General features: G+C 37.1%; 1 protein-coding gene across 1 annotated transcript in view; it reads right to left on the reverse strand.

The window, feature by feature from the left end:
• Positions 1-251: 251 nt before the first annotated feature.
• Positions 252-23,821, reverse strand: part of grin2cb (glutamate receptor, ionotropic, N-methyl D-aspartate 2Cb) — a 42,307-nt gene continuing 18,737 nt past the window's right edge. The window contains exons 4-13 of the mRNA XM_016504811.1: positions 21,964-22,078; positions 15,377-15,588; positions 9,458-9,626; positions 7,313-7,466; positions 6,834-6,959; positions 5,989-6,218; positions 3,893-4,053; positions 3,275-3,462; positions 2,472-2,704; positions 252-1,675 (exon numbers count right to left, since the gene is read on the reverse strand). Coding sequence (XP_016360297.1) covers positions 302-1,675; positions 2,472-2,704; positions 3,275-3,462; positions 3,893-4,053; positions 5,989-6,218; positions 6,834-6,959; positions 7,313-7,466; positions 9,458-9,626; positions 15,377-15,588; positions 21,964-22,078 — 2,962 coding nt within the window. The 3' untranslated portion in view covers positions 252-301. The remainder of the gene's footprint in view (positions 1,676-2,471; positions 2,705-3,274; positions 3,463-3,892; positions 4,054-5,988; positions 6,219-6,833; positions 6,960-7,312; positions 7,467-9,457; positions 9,627-15,376; positions 15,589-21,963; positions 22,079-23,821) is intronic.

Below are 23,821 nucleotides of genomic sequence, written 5' to 3' on the forward strand. Positions count from 1 at the left end.
AATATATTGCATTCTGTGAACTAAGGAGATAAGAACGGCTAATCATTTACAGTTCTACATGTCCATTCATTCATCCATTCAAAATTTAGAATGGATTTGACTATTTCCTTAAATACTTTCTTCAATTATTACATTATTGCACTTTAAAAAACAAAATATGAAATTAATTTCAAATAAAATATATAATTAAATAAAAAAACGAAAACCGGTAACATGGTTTGAGTTAAAGGCGAAGTCATTTTATTGGTCAGTAGAAGCTCGTAGGCCAAATAGTTTATAATTGGCACATGGAAGGAGAACTTCAAACCTCTGATTCCAGACTGGAAATTCTGCCCCATGTCATGGGCACAATAGGTCTGCTATGAACCACCCTGCTGCCTGGAACAGGCACTAGATGGTCATTCTGTAGGTGTGTGGGTGCCCTATACCCTCCATATACACTGTCACTGGGATGTCCCATGCTTGGGAAGATGTTGCATAATTCAGCAGGTCCATATGACAGTGGGCTCTGGTAGACTGGCAGCTCTGGGTAGGAGTAGGGTCTATGTACCAAACTGGATGCCCTTCTGACAGCTGCCACGTTGTGGAAAATCGCTTCTTTGTAGGAGGGAAGCCTTGTGGACTGGCTGTGTCTGAGCTTCTGACTTTTCCTGGAGTTTTGCTGGAAGGCGTGAAGGTAGTTGTGATCCATCGGTTGGGCGTAACACAGAGTGTTCCTCACCCGTCCGTGTACGTCCACGCAAGGGAACAGGTCGGGTATAGTTACTTGTAGGGAGGCTGTGGGTCTGTCACCTGGGAGCCGAACTCTGTCGGGACCCCAAGTGGCTTTCAGGAACGAAGGTCTGCGATGAAGCTTCCTTTTCCCTATCAGAGGTATATCATCGAATGTGGGGTCGAAGTACGTTTTGACGCAGGAATTACAAGCTGTGTCTGCGGCTGCAAAAGGATTTTCGCTAAAGGATGAGGACAGGTGGTTTTCAGCAAAACTGTTTGCTTCGTTATGACATGTTGATTGGTTTTTATAATCGTGAAGCCCCCTCAGATCCATGGACTCCACCAAGAGATTCTGGGGTCTCTTTTTCCGCCTGACGGCATCTGAGAAATCGCTGTGACAAGGCTTGTGGTGTTCGGTGTAGATGTCTCTATATGGGACAAAGGAAGAACCAGGATGGGCCAGGTCAGATGGAGGATCATGCATGGCTAGATGAGGTGTGCTCAGACTGGATACAGGAAGCATACCGTCATAGAGACCCCTAGTCCTAGCGGGAAGCGTGTAGCGAAGTGGAGTGGGCCGTGTTAAGACTCTGTGGTTTACCATTGGTGGTGGGCTAGTGATTTTAGTGTGTTGCGTGAAAGGTGGAATTATGGAATGCTGCATGTGAGGTATGTGGTTCTCTGTGACATTAGTAATGTAAGAGAAGGGACCAGGAACTTTTTCAGTCGTGGTCACCAATGGGATACGTGCTGGCAGGCTGCCGCTGTGTCGACTCCAGTTCTCAATGGTCTTGGTGGCGTTGTCCAATGAGTTTTCCACTTTGGCTGAGGAGACAATGTCCTTGGCTGTCTGCAGCATTTTCAGCATGTTGGCCTGGGCGTAATTGGCTGTGATATCTGGATTCTGTATGCTGGTAGATCTGCCAATATCTTCGACGCCATTAAAGCAGCTGTATATGCCCTGAAATGTAAAGCATCATAATGTCCAGTGAACAGTGATTGTGGATTCATACAGTGAAATTTTATTTTGTGGGCAATACTTTGAATTCATTCATGTCACTGCAGTATTTTTCTCCATTATAATGATTAATATAGCAGATGATGTTTTTGTGAGAGAAAGATCAGTTCAGTGTTTCATGTCAATGTTTTTACATAAAATACATTTGAGATGTTTTTACTATGCTTATACTTAATTTACCTAAACATAACAAGTAGCCTAAATGCAACAGACATGCATTATGCATTAGGGCCGGGTAAAAATATTTAACCTGTATAAAATGCCAGTGTAGCACAATTCTTAAAACAAATGACTCTAATGAGTCAGTTCTTTTAATGAGTAGTTTAAAAAAAAAAACGAGTTTGAATCAGTTTGAAACACTGCCCTACATAATTTGCAGAGAGTGATTTTCTTTCTATCATAAAACATTCAAATTCAAGAAACATTTCTCATTATTATCAGTGTTTGATGAAAATAAATTTCAAAAGTACAGCATTTATTTGAAATAGAAAGCTTTTGTAACATTATAAATGTCTTTATTGCTTCTTTTGATCAATTTAATGCATCCTTGCTGAATAAAAAAGTATTTTGAAAAAGTCTTTTATTGAAAAAAAATATATGCTTAGAAACAAAATGGACATATATTCAAACCAAATCAAAACTGGAACTGAATCAAGTTAGAATCTTTATTGATACCCAGCCCTAATTATCATTGCATTGAAAAATTGTATTGAAATGTAAATCAGCAATGCAATCTTACCCTGCTAATGGCCAGCAGGAAGTCTAAGTGATCAGACTTGCGGACAGAGTGCCTCAGTTTCCAGTAAAGTAAATGTTCCCAAGCAAAGACCAGCAGGCTGAGGCCCATGGCCACGAGCAACATGTAGAAAACACCTGCCATGTTGTCTATGTCTAGTTTGGAGCTCATGACCTCGTTTTTCTCATTCTGGCATATTCCAGACAGCCATACGGTCTCCAGTCTCTGTGTGTCCCCTGCATGAAAGGAAACAGGGTCAGGAACAATGCCAGAAACAGCGGCAGTCAAACACTACTCAACTATGACAGAAACAGGTGGATACTGTAAGAACCACATACTGTATGTGCTTCTGCTCCAAAACCTAGTAAGCTGCCTACCTAGACATCATTTTAAGACATCATATGTGTGTTGGCTGTTCCAAAAAATAGCTAACTAAGTTTAGGCAATATTGCATGGACTCTTCAGGGTGAAGGCCATTGCAGAAAGCATTGTGTTAAATGTGAAAAAATAACAATAATAAAAGAAAATTTTATAAATAAATACGATTAAATTCAATTTAATACAAAAAAAAAACGCACTAGGCAGCAAGGTAGCTCTCTAGGTTTTAAAACAGAGTCCATTTCTACTGTTCAGTGGAGGCTCTCTTATGTCTGTAGCTTGCATTGACATTTCATATGTAACCTCTCGATTCTCAGCACATTGTTTTTTTTTTTTTTTTTTACAGTAAGATGGGATTGTGATAGCTTCCATGCTGGGGCAGAGGATATTAAGTGTGGACCAGTTCCGGTCCCCCAAGTGCAATTTACCATCTCCCAAGAACTGGAGGAGGGCCAGGTCTATGGGGCGCTTCCAGCGGGAGTCCTTCTGCAGAGCAATGCCGTAGCCTGTGGTAGCAAACACCTTCCCACTACCAATGGTGACCAGCTTGCAGCCCTCATCCTTGCCAGCCATATAATTAAGAACTGCTGCATCATATATGAAGGCGTCCAACTTCCTACACAGAGGACAGAAATGAGCCCAAGGCAAATGGCTTAATAATTACACGTAATTATGTCAAGTAAATAATTAGCGCTTGTTAATTTATACTCCTTTTTTCCTTGACAAATGGGGAGCGATACATTATTTATGCTTGGCTGTTTTCCACCTGTGTTTCACTGACCTTAGATCTCTGCACCTCGAAAATAACTAACAAAATTGCTTCTAAATGATGACTATAATGACCAATGGAATAAATCTTATTACAGACTATCAACCAAACATTTCACTAACATAAAAGTACCATGTTTTTGGACATGTGCTATGGTAGTACCATGGTTTTCTTTGAAGCATCTTGAAATACCATGTAAATGGTAATACCATAGTACCTGTTAAGCGAATTCTTTCACACAACCACACACACATAAAGTGTTATTGCTGAAGCCCACCCTGTCTTAAGGCTGTTGAGAGCTTCTTCCACTCCCTTCTGGTTGTATTTTATCATGTGGGTGTGCATGTCAGGGTAATTGCTTCGAATGTTCCTCTCTGTGCTGCCGTTTGGGACCGTCCCGAAGCGAAAAGGAGGATAATGTTCCTGGGGTTTTTGAAACTGAAACAAAAAGGAATAGATGGCATTTCAATTGTTTAGCTGAGGGAGGTTGCGGCTTAACCTTGATAGTGTAGATCAACACAGATTACATGGACTTTACACAGAATCACCTACTGCCCGGGTGGTAGTGACCTTGGGGAAGGATATCAAAATTATTGCTCTTATATTTTTCTCTTCACTGATTCATGCATTTGGACTGTTGGCAATAATTCACTCATATTTATGCACATTAGACTGAATACGGGATAAAGTAATTCGCACTAAGTGACTATATTAAACAATACTGCTATTTTTCGTCAAAGCTTCTCAAATTCTTGCCTACAATGCATGAGATTAAAGGGTTAGTTCACCCAAAAATGAAAATTAGCACATAACTTACCCATTTCTTCTTTCAGACGAATCCAGTCGGTGTTGTATTAAAAATCGTCTTTGATCTTTCAAGCTGTTTAATGGCACTCAGCGGGTGTTGCAGTGCTTCAGTCCAAAAGAAGTGAAATAAAAAGTGCCAATCCTTAATAAAAAGTGTCTCACATGGATCCGGGGGGTGAACAAAGGCCTCCTGTAGCGAATCAATGCGTTTTTGTAAGAAAAATATCCATATTCAAAACGTAATAATCACTTTAATGTAGCTTGCGCCAACAGTTGTACACGGAAGCAGCTCCGGGAGCATGACATATGAGGTCAGCATTGCGCATGCGCCGGTGAGTCTCGTGAAAACCAATGTTTGTTAACAGGAGCAAAGGAAGCAAAGTTTCCTTACTTTAGCAAAGGAAAACCAGTCTCCTCTTGGCTTATATTGAAATCCTCCGAAATTCTTCTTTACAAATCCTCGTTTTGTACTTCTAATTCGTGACCGTTGTTTTGTTTTGATCTCTCCGCTGCGCTTCCACGTTCGTCACTTCTGAGCGGCGGATGCGCAAAGCCGACCTCCGTACGCCATCCGCCCGGAACTGCTTCTGTTTACAACAGTGAGCGCAAGCTAGATTAAAGTGATTATTACGTTTTAAATATGGATATTTTTCTTACAAAAATGCATCGATTCGCTACAGGAGGACTTCGTTCACCTCCCAGAGCTGTGTGAGACACTTTTTATTAAGGATGGGGACTTTTTATTTAACTTATGGACTGAAGCACTGCAACACCCGCTGAGTGCCATTAAACAGCTTGAAAGATCAAAGACAATTTTTAATATAACTCCGACTGGATTCGTCTGAAAGAAGAAAGTCATATACACCTAGGATGACTTTAGGGTGAGTAATTTATGGGCTAATTTTCATTTTTAGGTGAACTAACCCTTTAAGCAGTCAGAAGGCAGGATGTTCAATAACATAGAAATATGCATTTTATAACACTACTATATTATGTTGGTTCTAGCATCTATTAGCATGGCTCCAAGCACTTATGTTTGTGTTTTTTAATCTATGAACGATTAATCTGTTGTTGTTCTTCCCTGAGGTCCAATTCTCAGTTGCATAATTTTATGGATTTCTGTTGCTTCTAGTGTTTTCTTATGAAAAACAATGAACAAAAATGTTAGTGATCCTGAGATTATCTTTGAGACATCAGTGACAGGGAACTTTGAAAGGTGCCAATTTACTGATTTAAATCAAGCTTTTGTCTTGATGCTGAATTGTCTTCATTCTTTGACAAAAATGAATTGCTTGGCTTACGAACAATTTAAAAATGACTTAGCCCCTGAATAAAAAGTTGACAAATTATCACAGTATGATATTTTAGGTTCAGTTTCATTTTAAAATCTTGTTTAATATTTAACATACTAAATATGGATACTAGGTGTAACCAGGCCTTGCCTTTCAACTTTCTTTCAGAACTTTTTTTAGCCCATATTTGCTATTACACACACAAAACACATCAAAAGGTATCCAAATACAGCCTCACTGTCATACAGCTCATTTACAATTACATAACACTTACCTTTTTGTCACTAAGTCCAGACACAGTGTCAATGTACTGCTCTTGGATCATGAAGGCAGCTAAATTGGCTGTGTAGCTGGCGAGGAAGATGACAGCAAAAAAAGCCCAGACCAGGACCATAATTTTGCTGGTCGTGCCTTTGGGGTTTTCAATAGGAACAGAGTTGTTGAAGACGATTCCCCACAGGAGCCAAACAGACTTCCCAATGGTGAAGGTTGGACCCCCAGGGGCTATAAGGGAGGTACATTACAATATGAATATAAAATAATATGATTAAATTATATACAGTCAAAAGTTTTCATCAAGGATGCAATAAAACAAAAGAAAATCTATTTCAACTAAATGCTGTTCGTTTGAACTTTCTATTCATCGAAGAATCCTAAATAAAAATATCACAGATTCCACAAAAAAAGCAACACAACTGTTTTCAACATGGATTACAAGAACTGTTTTTTAAGCACCAAATCAGCATATTAGAATGATTTATATAATACACATATGTACGTCCTATATAACAGATGTTCTGTCTCTTTTGATTGAATTAGTCACAGATCAGTCCACATGGGCAAACTTTCTTTTCTAGTTCCACCTTGACATCAGTTCTTAATGTGGTTCTTGTGTCTCACACACAGCCACAGAAAAGCCAAGCAATCAATCAAAGTCAAATTAGCAAAGCGACAAACGTTAATTAAACCTCCGAAAAATGACCTTTTACACTAGGTGACAAGTATACACCCTGTCAGCTCGGTTTATGTGGATTGATTAGGCTGCTTCCACAACTATTCTTCCTCTCCTAGAGCTTTGTTTCTGATACAGAGAATACTGTTTGAAAGACCAAGGCTGACCTTTGGCACAGACAAGGCTTCGGTTGTAGCCAACAGGGCTGAAGTACTCGAACACGAACACGGTGACTGCCACAACAGTCAGGCACATTACAAACATCATAACCCACACAGCTGGACTGTAAGGCTCTGAAAGACAGAGAGAAAGACACATTTCAGTTCACAGAAGACAAAATACAAAAATGATCTAATTAACCGACTAGGATCTTGTACATAACTTATAACTTGTTTTTGTTTGTGATGTAAATGCTGTGCAGGTAGCATAAATAATGAACAAATTAGCAGAGTCAAATGCTTTTTTGTGTGCAGAGTTTGCGATTCAGTAGAGAATGTTTTATTCTCGATTTAATAAAAAATTTGAATCTAATCACATTCTACTCAAAACCACCACTGGTAGGAAATATTTAACACTGCCTGCAAGCATCTCTCATAGTCTATGTGAAGGTGGTCTTGGAAATAGACGGCTAATGATGACTTCTCACCCAGGAAGGCAGAAGGTGAGACTGTTCCATTGCTTCTGGCCACCATAACACTAATCCCAGTCTCCACGAACGGCACTGAAAAGTCAACAATCTCTGACCGCTCCTCATTGATGGTAAGCGAGCCAATTGCCATATCTGCACGCTTGTAGAAGACCTTGAACAAGGAGAAAGAGTGAAAACTTTAGGCAGTCATCAGTGGCATACCAATATATTAGAGGCCTCTGTCGACTGTGAGATGGGACTCTCCCACAAATTTGGGGGTGATCATTAAAAGTTACACGTTCAATGGAGAACTTACTTCTAGACAATTAATAAAGTACTTACGTCACTTTTTGGCAAAAAAAAATAAATTCATACTAAGTATGAATAAAATCTGGACATAACTATTCCCCACGTTGACGTTACCTTGTGGCCTACAGCTTTATTGTTCCCTGCCGTTTACAATTACAATGACTCTGCCGTGGACTTATGGGATAGTAAAGTGTCCACACTTCAGAATTTCAGTGGAAAGTGTTGGTCATTTATGTATTTTTCATTATTCATACATTTTCACGTACTATATTGTAGACATATTTGGATGTAGAGAATGTCTCCATGCAGTATTAAAGTCAAGTGAAAAAATGTACTATCTATTAGCTAATTTGGAGTAAATGGAATAAAACTGCTCTAGAAATGATAATATAATATAATATAATATAATATAATATAATATAATATAATATAATATAATATAATATAATATAATATAATATATTGGGGTCAGTAAAAATGGATGGAAGGATGCATTAAAGTGATCAAAAGTTCTAAAGACTTTTACATTATTAGAAAAGTTCAAATGAATGCTGTTGAACTTTCTATTGATCAAAGTATTAAGCAGCACAACTTTTTGATATTAATAAGAACATTGATATTAATAAGAAATGTTATTTGAGCACCAAATCAGCATATTAGAATATTTTTATTAGAAGGATAATGGGATACTGAAGACGGGGATAATGGTTGCTGAAATTCAGCTTTGCCATGAAAAGAATATATTACATTTTAAAATATATTCAAATAGAAAATATTTAATTTTAAACTAATAATATTACTGTATTTTTATTTTATAATATTACTGTTTTTACTGTATATTTGATTAAACAGATGCAGCCTTGGTAAGAATAAGAGGCTTCTATCAAAAACATAAAAATAATAATAATAAAAAAAAATCTTACCAACCCCAAACATTTGAATGGTAGTGTATAATACATATGTGTATGTAATGTATACTGGCTCATAAGAGTGAAAAGGACCTCTGTATTATCTGTCTTGAACATCAGTGTCAGCCATGTCAATACCCACTATAAACGTGACATAGTACTGAATGTTTTTGTGGATATCACAATTAAGACTGTTGCTATAATAGCCACTGGTTTCCATATTCCAATTTCTTCAAGGAATAGAAATGGACACGAACCACTATCCCTGTCATCACACAACTTGTAGCACTGCAAATCAGTGTTGACAGATTTGTTTTGCCGTCACCCGCAATCAGCCTCATAAATGAAAATTCCTTATATCACACTCATGTCAGTCCGGAATTACTATCTAGCTATTATATAATCAGTATTTATCTCAGTGAGTTAATGAGTTATATGAGTTAATGATTTATTTCTCACGCAGTGTGAAAAGCATTTAAGCTTTGTATGTGGAGCGAGGGTTTGCTATCTTTAAACTCATCAGCGTGTGAGCAGATGCAGGTGATGGGAACCGATGAAGTGATCAGCAGCTGTGGAAGACACTTAACCACCGGATTAAGTGACACTACACGCAGCAGGAGGTCACAGTATGAAATGTGTCAAGATCGCATTTTAAAGCCAGTTATGCTCCATGAATGCCCTTAACAACTTTAGCTGCAATAATTGGAGGTTTCAGAGATCTGTTAAATACAGAAAGAAAACAGGGTGTGAGTAATGTTAGGAAAAGCGCGTTGACACTGTCATAGGAAGCCGATTTATTTTTCGCATCACACTGTAAACGGTTTTATTTTTATATTCTCAGATGTTAATTTAGCTCATTTCCCCTGAGCTCTGAACTGTTGACATGTTTGAAGTGTGAGTGCATTTATGTGAGAAAATGAGAGAGAGAAAATGTGCCATTTCATACCTCTCCAATCATCCCATTCCAGATGCCACGGACCATCTTGCCATGTTTCCCATTTGTGACCAGATAAAGGTCGTATGAAAACTTGATGGTGCGTGAGAGCTTCTTTAGGATGTCTATGCAGAAACCTTTGCAGCAGAGTTTGGTGTAAGGCTCAGTGTGACCTGTTATACTGCACATACGAAAAAATAAAAATAAAAATAAAACATTTATTACGATTTTTAAAAACAACAAAGGTAAATGAAGCCAAATGATAGCTTTACATGAGAAATTGTCTCAAAATTTGCACACAAGTCATATGGACCTCTTTTATGTCACTACTAGGATGCTTTTGCATCCTTTTTGAAGCCTGAACTTTTCATGTTCCTTGTAACCTTGTTCTTTGTTTTAGGTGACTATTCCTTTAACCCAATCAGGAACCATGGTTAAAAAGGTTAAGTCTCACATGCTTCCATTCAACATTTGGTGAAGAGGATCAAAGCTTATGGTTCTAGGGCAAAACATATGGTGTGACACACATCTGAAAGAAAGATTATGACAGAAAGGCTAATTAATTATAACTGGAATAATACAGACATGAATACGGAAAGAGGAAATGATATGTGCTGCCATAAGAGGATATGAAGAACATCAGAAGACGTCATATACAGAGATAAAATGCTATCTATAGTACTGTACATCTAAGGACTTTTCTCTTACTGACTGACTGAGAGTTTACATAATTATGTTTACCTTATATCCTTAAGCACATATCTATGTAATCTTATTTCCACCACAGGATAAAAAAATAAAAAGTAATTGTGACTTTTTCCTCACAATTCTTAGGTTTACATCTCGCAATTCAGATTTTTTCCTTGCGGAACTTTGAGATATAATCTCAGATGTGAAAGTTCTTATCTTATAGTTTTGAGTTTATGCGTCACAATTGTTGTGTTGAGTACAAATGTGTGATATAAACTCAGAACTGTGAGTTAATATCTTGCTATTCTTAGTTTATATCTCAGAATTGTGAGAAAAAAATCAATTGTGAGATATAAACTCAGAATATTAAAAAAAGGAATTGCAGGATACAAACTCGAACTGCTAAACAGAATTGTTATTATCTTGCTATTCTTAGTTTATATCTCAGAATTCTGAGAAAAAGTCTTAATTATGAGTTTATATCTTCCAATTCAGATTTCATCTTTAAAAAAAATCTCAGTTCTAAGACAAAAAGACACAGTTACAATAAATGTTTTTTTATTCTGGGGCAGAAATAAGCTTCCATACATAATAGTAGATATATACGGACTCAAAAAGCAAATAAACAATGGCTCTTTTCTGCAAACTGCTGTCATTTAAAAACCTGTAGCCCAGAATCTATAGAAACTGTGTCTTGGTTGTGAGCATTCACAATAAAATGCCTGAAACAAAGCGATGGCCTCCATTAACCGTTAGATGCTGGAGGCACTCAGCAGAGAAACTCTGAGAGCAATAATGATACATCACCTCTAACCTCCCCCAGACCTCCAGCGTAATGAGCTGTACGAGGAGTGGACTTGGGGCGGAGGGCCGGCAATGCAGGGTGTGTGGCACTGGCAGCAACCATAACAAAGAAAAACAAATGAAGTGTTTGGAAAGATGAGAGTCTCCCTCTGCAAGCGGTCTGGACGTAACATAAACAAGCCTGTCTCTGTTCTAGTCTGTCTCACCACCTGCAAACAGTGCTGGTGCTTTGGGTTAAGTGGGCTGTGAATTGAGGATGAGCTGTTTAATCAGTCAAACACATATACAGACATAAAGCACAAGGGACAGAGATGAAGAGAAAGTTGGTGTCAAAGAGCAGCAGTCTGTTTCCTGCCATAATGGAAACAGGCACATGAACACACTTGGTGCCTAATGAGTGCCAATCAATTATTGCTCCATTAAACAAAGTTAATTACAGTACAGTACATTGAGTAATATGGATCTCTGTTATCATTGGCGTACAGTCAGATATTGTGAAACCATCGCAGCTGGATGAGACAGTGGCTTGACCTATCTATTGCAGAAATGGGTGTAGCACATCGATCTGGTTGTAGTGGACTAATGCATTTCATATCCAAACACAGCGCCACATTAGTGCCACAGTCTGCTGACCTTGATATCTACGTGGCATTACAAATGCCAGTGACTGCACTGGATGCTCTGGTGGTGCTGACTTTAGAAAGAATATACCATATAGTGGAGAACTAGTTTACACTATCGATTAGAAGTTTGGGGTTGGTAAGAAAAGTGTATTTTGCTCACCAAGGCTGCTTTTATTACCAAAATACAGTAAAAACTATTAGTAATTTCGTTACATTTTATTACAATTTAAAACAACTGTTTTCTATTTTTTTATACAGTAGTCAACATTTGAAGTGGATCAAAAAAGTTAATCCTAAAACGAGAACACATTTTGGTTTTAAGTTTTAGAACAACTTTGATGAAAGGTTTTGATTCACTCCAAATGTTGACTAGTATATTTTGAAATGTAATTTATTCCTGTGATGGCAAAGCAACCATTATTTCAGTCTTTAGTGTCACATGATCCTTCAGAAATCTAATATGCTAATTTGGTGCTCAAGAAACATTTTGTATTATCAATGTTAAAAACATTTGTGCGCTTTAATATTTGTGTAGAAACCGTGATACTTTTTCATGATTCTTTTGTGAAAAAAAGTTAATTACTTGCTAAATAAAATTATTATTATTATTATTTTTTTATCAATTTAGTATAGGGACCAATTCTCACTATTAACTAGTTGCTTATTAGCATGCCTATTATTAACATACTGGCTGTTTAACCAAAAACAAAAATTCTGCATCAAACTAATTCTGCATGACCATATTCCATCCCTAATCTTAAACTTAACAACTACTTTACAAACTATTAATAAGCAGCAAATTAGGAGTTTTTTGAGGCAAAAGTCATAGTTAATGCTTTGTTAATAGCAAGAATTGTACCTTAAAATAAAGTGTGACCAAAAAATCTCACTGACCCCAAACTTATAAACAGTAGTGTGTATATACAGTATATAGACTTTATATTTAAAGGAGACATATTATGCCCCTTTTTACAATATGTAATATAAGTCTCTGATGTCCCCAGAATTTGTCTGTGAAGTTTCAGCTCAAAATACTCCACAGATCATTTATTATATCATTTTGAAAATGCCTATTTTGAGTGGAAGCAGAAACATGCTGTTTTTCGGGCCTGTCTCTTTAAATGCAAATGAGCTGCTGCTCCCCACCCCCTTTTCCAGAATAGAGCTGTGCCATTACAGCTTGTACCTGCTAAAAACATCTGTTTTGGTTCTGATTATCATGTTTATCGCGCTGAAATTATGCGGTTTAACCCATATGAGTTTAAACTTCTGATATACGGTTCTCTGAGAGCACACATCCGAATCACACAGACAGAAATCGGCCACCACACAGCATGTGAGTACTAAACTAAGTTCTCATTCACACACACAAGTTTACGTTAAAAACACACAAGTTACAAAAACAGTCGGTTATGTCTGTGAAGGTAAACTGCTGGGAAATAAATCACATGTTTATTTTAGATCTAAATAGCGATCTGTGGTCGTCTGTGCAGACAAAGGCACAACAGTTAGTATGTTTTGCTCAAACTTTCGCCATGGCATTAGAACTGTTACACCGTTGTCGCTTGCGAAAACACAATAACGGCGCCGTGGGTGGAAACTTACAGATTAAGGGGCGGTAATATTATAATGAGATCCCTTTGCAACATCACCAAGGGAGCGAAATCAGACGCGCTCGTTTTCTCAGACGCTTGCAGAAAAAGGCTTACCAAAACAAAGTTACTGGGTTAATCTTTTTCACGTTTACTTGGTTGGTAGATGCACCGGGGACCTGATTATAGCACTTAAAACCTGGAAAAGTATATTATATTTAAGGTTTATGTAATAGAACAAATGAAAAAGGTCATATTAAACTGCCACCAGAAATTATAATTGATATATTCTATAAAACAAGAGCATTATTAAACAATGTGATCTGCTGATAAACAAGCTAAATCTTGTCTTAATGTATGGCAGTGACACATTAGGACAAAATGTTGAAATTTAAGCTTAGAGAGAGTGTTTGACACCAACATATAAAACCACTGCTAGAGAAAACCTGTGTTTGTGCAATTGAACTTTTGTCTCAAAACCCTAAAGTTACTGAGATAAACTGTTTGTGGCAACAAACCTTAGTCTCCCCAACCATATTTTGGCATATATACCTTATGCCAAATCCAGTGACTAATTAACATATGTAAAACACATTTTTGACAAGAATTGGGACTCATAAATTCACTCACACATGAAATGCCTATTGTTACCTCTGGTCCAATTAAAAGCAGTTGTCACACTTTCCAGAACTTCCTGAACACCAGTGCCAATTAGCATGAAGGTGTGTGATGGGCCCACAGCAGAACGTCACCATTATGGTTATTGATCATTGTTTCCCCCTCAGCCATCACACGCTCTCCAAGGGGTGATTACTCTGCTTTATGATTTATTTACACTCTCTCCCCTCAGCATGGAGCCATAATGAGCCTGTCATCTCTCTCTCTCTGGGCACGACACACTCCTCATTCACCATGCGTTACCTCCAGAGCTGCACAATTCACTGAACCTGCTTTCATTCACCTGAGAGAACCAAAGACAAAACTTTTCGAATTACACTATTTTACTGCTCACGTCTAGGAAATCCACCAACGGAAGAAAGCAAATTACTGTGATCAAGGAGTCACAGATTTTAAATTGCAAGTTTATGCCTAGGGCAAGGAGGGTTGAGGGATTAATTGCTGAAATGAGCAAAACAATTCCTAATAATAGTTTTGGGGTCTTCAATCCAGTCAGCTTCTGTTTAAATCATTAAACCCTCTGGTAAATGAAGATGAGACTGGTGGCATTCACAAGCGCACTAAAATTTAGTAGCCGAGTTTGGGAGCCTCCAAGGTGCTTAAGTTGGGTCTCATTTCCATTTTTAGAAACATTCTAAAAATCATAGCGAGTAAGACTTTTTAACAAGCTTTTGCTCTAAGGTGATGTTCTCATGAACAAACAGGACTCAGTTATATCTATACAAATGACATAAATTACCCTTTTAAGTGAGCTTTTATTGACTCGATCCGATCATACCATTTCTCAAGCTTTGTCATCATTTTTGGAGCATAATAACTGTTTATGAATAAGAACTGCATTAAGATTCTTCTAAGTCATGCAAATAACTTTCTTTTCGGTGAACTACGCCTTTAAATAATATTCTTGTAAGGTAATTAGCTGCATCTTGAACTCTCTACAAGCTCGCAGATGCAACACCCCAATAAAGTGTGTAATAAGCTTGCTGGACTGTAACAAGTTGCATATGCTAAGTGACTCTCACAGCATATTGCTAAATGGGGATGTTTGCCAATTTTGTGTAGGTTTTATTAGACTTTTCTTTTTAATTAGCGACTCTGCTTTTTTCTTGTTTACTAATATCAGAAAAAGCTGTCAAATATATAAAACTGAATGTTAGATGTTTTTTCCTAAAGTTTAGTAAAACTCTTTCTCGGTTTCAGATGTTCTTGTTTGTGTTTGTACGGTGACTCATTCTAGAAAGCAAAAAGGTTGCTGTCGCTTATTTTATAATTATTAATGGATGCCTATTATCGCTGTAGTGGGTACAATCCATCCAGTGGGCTCTCTTTATTGCTCCCCTTAATAAGAGACCATTCATTTTTAGGATCAATGTAATCAAATTAGTACGTTTGCATGTGCAGCAGAGAAAGGATGATCTAATGTGGAGCCTGTGCTCTTTATGAAATTTTCTAGATACTGGTCTCATAAACAAGCCCTTTGAGGAATACCTTCATAAACAAAAGTCACAGATGTTGACCTTTTGAAGTCACATTCACAGATGTACCTTTCAGTCGTGTTGGACTGCCGACGACACGGCACAGTATTGCGCACACAAGTGCCTGTGGCAGGATCAACACTCTCCACGATGACAAAAGGCCTCTCCTCCAGCGTGGCCACAGTCAGGTGGCGGTTGTCAGACACGGGCTCTAGGAAGCTGCCGTAACGGGGCCATACAGGGTATCGCATCTGCAGAATCCCTCCCTCGTAGCTTCCTACCTGTGGAGGGATTCAGAAGAGGTTTAAATGTGGATTAAACCTTACGAACCGCAAACAAAGCAAAGGTGTTCTTCATTGACTTCTATTGTTTTTATACTGAGCTATTTATATTTTCTACCCCTTAAAGCTAAAGCAAACCCTGCATTTTTAGATTTCCATTAACCCCGTAAAGCATGACATATGAACTAATTGTCAGAAAAATCTACCTTTTTTAATGGAAAAGTTTATTGAAACTTTAGAGAAAATATTTTTAAGGGGAGACACTGCAGGCAAAAGCACTGTTTTTTCATGCACCTGTCAATTTTGAGATTTTGGGCTTTTTGGCTTTTCAAAGAAAACATTCAAAAGACACTGTTAAGTGTTTCTTTTATAGCACTTTTATCTATTTGTGTCAATAGATTTCAATTACAATACATATTTTAAAAGCCGTTTTCTCAAAATGAGTTTTTTCTCCTACACTGAGCCATAAATCTCCACTTCAGTTCAGTAGCACTTACACGCACCAAACTTTAAATTTTTATTCCTGTCTATATCCTGAAGGTTTTTACAGAGGGATTTGTTCATATATAATTTGCTTGATTATATACAACATTTCCCCCAAAATTGTGAAAATATGTTGTTTTCTGGCTGTTCAAAGTATTTTCTGAATTATGGAGTGACAAAAAGAGATACCCAAAATTCCCTCTGTAAAAACATTTGCCTCTACACTGAAAAAAATATTTCATTCATCCAATTAAAAAAATGTAGCACTTAGGGCAAGTTATTTATTTTTCATTGGCTCAAGTTAAAAAATATAGATGTGAATCATTACCCTAAATTTTTTTAATTGGATGAATGAAACATTTTTTTCAGTGTAATATGTAAAAAAAAAATAAACAAGAATTTTGAAACTGACTTCATCCAGTGTTCAGATTTTTGTACTAGAAATGTATGCAAATTAGTGCATATTTCATTCAATAATGCCTCATTTGAATATTTAAACATAACATTTTAGACATTTTTTTGCAATTATCAATGTAATCAATCAACTGGGTAAGTAAGGTGATAAGTAGTAGTTATTTTTTTTTACCCTATTCACCTGCAGTGTCTCGCTTTAAAAATCTTTGTTGAATATCATATTTTATACATCAGTCTTTTACGGCTTATATGATATAAAATATGGAGCTCCTACTAGAGGAGAAAAAAACCCACCTCAATTTCATTTAGAGGCCAAAACAGTTGTTTATATTTATACGGCCAAAACAATTCTGAGCTTATGATGTAAATCAGTGATATATTTATAACAGTATAGCAGACTACTTCCATAAAATGCATATAAATATAATTTTTCACAATATGCCTTAGTAAGATTATATTTAAATGCTTAGTTTTATGATCAAAGCCCCGTATTTTTTTTTTTTTGTGTACACATGTAACACGGCCAGAAAGTGGACATTTTACTAGCTAAAAAAGTATCAATCAGACAACAAATGGCATAGAAGGTTTTTCAGCCAGGTTTGATCATGTTGATAATTTAGAAGACATTTGCTTGGTTTTATAGGGTTAAGACACAATGTTTGTCATTTCAGGTTTCTATTTCATCCTTGTAAAGACCTTTCGAGAGGCGAAACCACACACAAACATTCAAGCAATCGACAGGAGTGATAAAGGAAAATGTTCCAAAGTCCAATTCATGGTGTCTTCCTCAGGGGTATGTTGTATTTTTCATCCGCTGTTTAATACGATACGTTATTCGTTTGTCGCAACATCAGCGTGATGTATAATCAAATATCCCAAAGCTTTCTTATGTTATTCTCTTCTTCAATCTTTCAAGCTTTCTTCAATTATTGCTCTTATTGTTTAGGTTTTTCCTCTGAACTTGGAATGAATTCGTAATAATGGTTAGAATTTATACTACTCCAGTAATGAAGGTGTTGCACAAAGCCGTAAATCTCCCAGGGCTCAGAGGCTCACGAGGAATCTTTACAGAGCTGTTTGTAGACTGTGGAAAAGCCCTATTATTCAGAGAGAGCTCAACCCACTGGCTCAACTCAGCTTAAAAGAGACTATGGAGAGCTGGTTGCAAAAAATGCCTCTGCTAAAATTTCCCAAGGATTCATGCGTCACACCCAAATACCAAAGGGGGAAGAAGTACAAATCTGCTGTCCGTCCTTGGGACCCTATTTTGAGAGAAGAACATATACTCCTAAAATCTAAAAGCTGCAGTCCATTAGCTGGTGTTGTTATTACCTGACTACTTCTTGAATGTGTGACCCCAACTGCTCGATTTGAGCAAATAGTTTAGCATCTGTATTCCCAAACCATTTTTGCATCATGTTTTTTAGAAAAACGTAAAAGTGCCAAAAAATTAGTCCACCGCTGCATATCCTTTTACGACAAAAGACAGGAAAGTATTGCCACTAATTGTGCAGCAGCTGTTTGACAGCATTTCCCAAATGCAGCGGAGGCTTTTCGGATTGGGAATTGTAATCCATGTTTGGTTATGGTATTAGCTGTGAGGGGAAGTGAGCGTGATAAGCCTCGGCAACAGGGATTTATTGAAGAATCATTCATAAACTTCAGCAGAACAAATAGATTCAATCTCCGGACTCCAGGTGTGAATAACATGACAGCCAGGTGGCACATCACATCTGATCATTAGCAATGACGACAAGAGCACTAAAGAACATTTTATTTGCACATTAAATGAGGGTGTTCTGAAACAGTTCTTTATGTGTAAAGAATGAATCCAGACAAAGCCCAGCAGTTATTTCTGCCTGTTTTAGTGAGCAATTTCAGCCTGAAATAGGCTGTGTTGTGAAAGTGAGAGGTATAGTAATTCAGCAGAATATAATGGCTGTAATAGCAGGGTATTCTATTCTTGTTCTAAGGCGCAAACCAGATTTCGGTCGGAGTAGATATCTGTTATTTGGAATAGCCTATTTCGTTTTACAGCTGCCTAGCATACCTGGGATGCTTCAACAGAGATTTTCAAAAGCCAATGTCTGTCCAAACACTAAACCAAGTCATCATGTACTTAAACTACAACAGCATTTTGTCTATTGCAATGATTCTGAACTGGCAAGTCGCAACCGAAAATAGATTGCAGGTCTGTTCTGAAAGGTTGCAGAGAGTAGGGATGGACAATTTTGAATAGTGAAGATGCCCACGTTCTACTTTTCAAACGAATCATAGAGATCATGACCAAATGTGTGCTATTTATGACCATATGTAAATATACTCAATTGACAGGACTTAGAGCACATTAGAGCAATAAAGAAACATGGATGAAAGAAAAGAGTGTGATGTGGTTGATATTAAAATGATTTATTAAAAGCACAATAAACCATGAAAGAGAACTGAATCCTGACTCTGAGATAGAGTGGAATGCGAATACTCAAATACAAAAAAAAACTTGATTACTTTATTAAATTTCTGTAATATTTCTTACCTGAATACTGTTAGAACGGGAAAAGTAAGGTTTGTATCTTTGTTCTATTGTATTTATTTGCTATGTATCTATTGCTTGTCATTGCGTCTCTGCTCTGTTTACGTATCTTAAGTTTAAGAACTTTTTACTTATAGTTGTAGGGCCTGCCAGTTATTACTGCTCAGTAACTTGCAAAATAGTCTTAAAAACCAATATGAAAAAGAACTGATTGTTGGTCGTGCTCCTTCCTTTTTTCCAAAAAAAAGTATGATATTTTTGCCAATTTCCAACTCCTGGTGGACAGTGGGAAGTAAAAAACATTCAATGCAAATATAAAATGCAACTAGCCTTTTAATTGTGTAGTTAAACTCCAAAATACCTTTTAATACAAGTAGAAAATAGCATTACAATACTTCCCATATGCTTGGTTGTTGACGTCAAAGGCAGAGCGTCCCATCAAGCACTACATATTTGTCAGAAGCAAGGCAAATTAGGCAAAATTCTCAAAAGATGGCATTGTTTTTGTTTACTTTTGGACAACAAACAAGCTTCATACTGTTTCAGGCTGCCACTTAAGGACCCAGATGCTTTGCATTGGACATCAAGCGAAGCCACTGTTCTTACATTTCCTTCAAAATTGTGCACTAATGACACAGATGTACAAGGACATTTTTAAAACCAGCGTTTTCCACAGATTGATCTGCGTCATTTGGGCTTTGTCTGTCTTGGAGATACTATCATGGTACCAGCAGAGAAACACAGTCTCGGTGCTGTCAGTACGCCTTTTACTTTAAAATAGGGAAGCAATGATTCATCTCGCTAATGACTTCAGCACACAACATGAGCAGGGTGTGCACAGCATGGGAAAGTGAGGAGGTGCAGAGAGTGTCAATGAGAGCGTGAGAGGGGCTACAAAGCAAGGTGACCAGATATAGATAAACTGTTATGTCACACAGAGGGGGGTCAGGTGAGCCGTGAAGGCCAAAGAAGGGAGTTAAAACTAAATACTGAATTGAAAAGAAATCTATCAAATCTTTTTGCAGCTCCGTCACATGTAACTCTACTTGTCCTGCACTTGTTAACAGGAGTACGAATTACTCTCACTAATTGCACAGTTTATTTGCACACACTATCTGCATTGATTTAGTGCTTAATTTACTAAAGGAATTATGCAAATTAGCAAACACACCTGCAAAATCTGTGCTGAACACTATTTGTACGTCACACTAAGTACAGCGGACTCTAGCATACTGTGCCTGAACTGCACAGCATCACTCCACCAATGCGATCCAGATGCCTGATTCAGCTCTTTAAAAGCGCAATATTCACTTGTCGACAACTCGTGGCTGGATATATGCCCAGTTATAACAGTTTTCTCCATCATTTGATCGTCATTTGATGAATTACTGCTGTCATGATCAATAGAAATTGTACTTAAACATCTCTTTTGAGTTAAATTCCCGTATACAGTACGTCCGCTAACAGTGCAATGTTAATTCAGCTGTGCAAAAAGCTATGATTTTTGTGAATAAGGAACAATGTGTAATAAGCCTAATATTCATAGAAAGAGGCTTGTTTGAGCTGAAAAGAATGACAGTTACCTAATTTCAATATTTAATTTAAATTGCACCACATTCAGTAGCTGGTTAAACTGGATTGTTGAAATGCCACATATAATAGTGGTGCAAATGGAAAAGTTAATCTAAATTAAATTTACAGAAAAGTTTCATACACCTATTCTAAAAATGAGGTTACTTAGCTTAAATTTAGTTGCCATCTACTTGCCATTAACAGGACTGAGAATCTGAGCGCATTTACGCAGTAATATTTATTTCAGTCTTAGACGACAACACACATCCTCTAATATCCATATCCTCTAATCCACCTAGAGGAGGGTGTGATGACCGGATGTAAATTTGGATATCAGTTTGATCTCTATTTATTCCCCTAATCTCTTTTTGTAGTCAAGTGGTGTTCACACATTGCCAGACGGCCTACACATGTCCCTATCACATAGGCCAAAGTGCTGGAGGGTTAGCCATGTGAGGAATAAAGGACTGTTTCAGAGAGCCAAGTGTAATTGCATCATGACCTGGTGTGGATGGTAATAAATCTCTAGCGTTGGAGGAGCCTGTGAAGCTGGCTTTTATGATTCTTGTTGTATTAATGTGAAAATCTGCGATCAATAAAAGTTAAAAGTTATTGAAACTGTCCAACATATAAGAGAAATAGCTGTCAGTATTTTATAATAAGAGGCAAAGAAGAATTAGAATGACAATATTTTTGAAACAAGTCTCTGAAATAAGGCTCACCAAGGCTGCATTTATTTGATCAAAACACACACCCTGTCATGGCAAAGCTGAATTTTCAGCTCCAATCTTCAGTGTAACATGATCCTTCAGAAATCATTCTAATATACTGATTTTGTGTTCAAGAAACATTTCTTATTATTGTGGAGACTGTGATACACTACCATTCAAAAGATTCTATTTCAAATAAATGCTGTTCTTTTGACATTTCTATTCAAAGAATTCTGAATCCTATTTTCACAAACTTATTAAGCAGCAAAAAACTTTTCAACAGTGATCATTCTAACATTCTAACATGTTAATTTGGTGTTCAAGAAACATTTATTACTATCAATGTTGAAAACAGTTGTGCATACCCAAAATTTTTCGTATTCCCTGGGATTCAAATCCATAATCTTGCCATTACTAGTGCTATGCTCTACCGCCCAGTGCCACTAAAGTACAATGTAGTCAATTGATATTTCTGAGTCGTTATATTACCTGTAGTGTTACTCTAATAGGTGTTCCAGAAATAGAGAGATATGCCTTCCAACCACTTACTTCTATAAAGATGAAATAAAAAACTTTAGGGCCTGCAACCGGGGGGACTGTATCTCCAGCTGTGTGTTCCCTCTGAAGTGTTTCAACATTATTATTGTTACTTATTATAAGACTTACCTTGTCCCAGTGTCTCTCTCGATCCAAAGCAATGACCACCATGGAAGGATTGGTGAGATAGCCATCAGCGTTGAAGGATAGGTCCTTATGCTCCCATGACACATTTAGCATATGCCTGCAGAACAAATTTAGTAGCTTTAAATTAGTAGACCAAAAAAAAAGTAGATTTGAATTTTAAGTGATTGTACAATTGCCTGGATTTGATCCATCTCTGAAATGAGACAGAAGACTATTAGGCAGAGAAAGGAGGACATTTCAAATACAAGCCTATAATTTATTTCTTCCACTAAGTCAAATGAATATAAATCAGAGTGTACAGACACTAATACATTTACAGTATTCATTCTCTCTCTTTTAATCCTCTTTGTCTCATAGACCTGAAAAATTTTCCTAAACTAATTGTTCACTTATAGGACCAGCTATGGGTGGAGCAGAACATGAGGAAGGATTTAACAATGTCATTCAATTTTACTGATGCAAAGTGCAGCAGCAGCTAGCATTATTCAGACATCATTGATAATTCATAATGGCTAAAATCATGACATGAATAACAACTATCAACAACAAAAAAAATCTTACAGGAGTTCAAATACAGAGCTCTATATCCATCTTATCCACCATCTTTGAGATTTATAACTACTTTGTAAACAACAAAGCTCATAAACAATTATTCAATCCCAGTGATGCTAGAGAATGTTTTATACTGGACAAATATGCAGTAAATATGAATGTAAATTTCTTTAACAGCAATAGTTACTACCAAAATGAGCATTTTGTCACCATTTATTCACCCTCATGACATTTAAAATGAGAATAAAAATGTCTATAGAAAAAACATAAATTCACACAGATATTTTTTCATATAATGGCAGTGCAAAGTTCACCATGTCTGAAAATATGAAAATGATAAAACAAAACAAAAAACACCATAAAAGTAGTCCAACTATTTGTATGCCATACTCCAAAACGTCTGAAGCCATATGATCTGACAATGCATGACAGACAGAAATGTAAGATTATTTACTGACAATCTTCCCTTCTTATAAGCTTTAAATTTAATAAATGCTGAGATTTGATCAAGTCATTGAGTTGAACTTTGATTTGAGAGCAAATCATTGAAAAGAGTGATTCATTCAGTGATTCAGTTCTCACTGACTTACTTTCATGGCCCTTTTTTCATTGTTGGTTTTTGTCATTGTATTGAAAAGAACCAAGTGAAGATACATGAAATAACATGAAGGTGAGTAAATGTCATTTTCATTTACTCTTCTACCCATCTTACCATTTCACCTCAGACCATCCTACTGATATTTCTCGTTTTTCCAAGAGAATATTTTCTGTCTTGCCACCTGATGAATCCTTTGATACTGCCCAACCAGTCACACGTTTGAAAAAGACCATGTCCTGTCTCAAAGCCAGTTCTTTAAAGGTGACATATCATGAAAATCTGACCAGGTTTTAAGTGCTATAATCAGGTCCCCGGTCCATCTACCAACCAAGGAAACGTGACAAAGATTAACCCAGTAACATTGTTTTGGTAAGCCTTTTTCAGCAATCGTCTGAGAAAACGAGCGCGTCTGATTTCGCTCCCTTGGTGACGTGGCAAAGGGATCTCATTATAATATTACCGCCCCTTAATCTGTAAATTTCCAACCACGGCGCAGTCATTTTGATTTCGCAAGCGACAACGGTATATTAGTTCTAATGCCATGGCGAAAGTTTGAGCAAAACATGACGAGCACAGAACACTATTTAGAGTCCCAGCCTCAGAGGAGATGAGACAGCAGTGGATTTATTGATTAATTTACTGTATATTGCTGCTGCCACACAGATCTAAAATAAACATGCGATTTATTTC

Source organism: Sinocyclocheilus anshuiensis, unplaced genomic scaffold (genome assembly GCF_001515605.1).
Source record: "Sinocyclocheilus anshuiensis isolate Anshui unplaced genomic scaffold, SAMN03320099.WGS_v1.1 scaffold190, whole genome shotgun sequence".
In the NCBI taxonomy this organism is placed as follows: Eukaryota; Metazoa; Chordata; class Actinopteri; order Cypriniformes; family Cyprinidae; genus Sinocyclocheilus; species Sinocyclocheilus anshuiensis.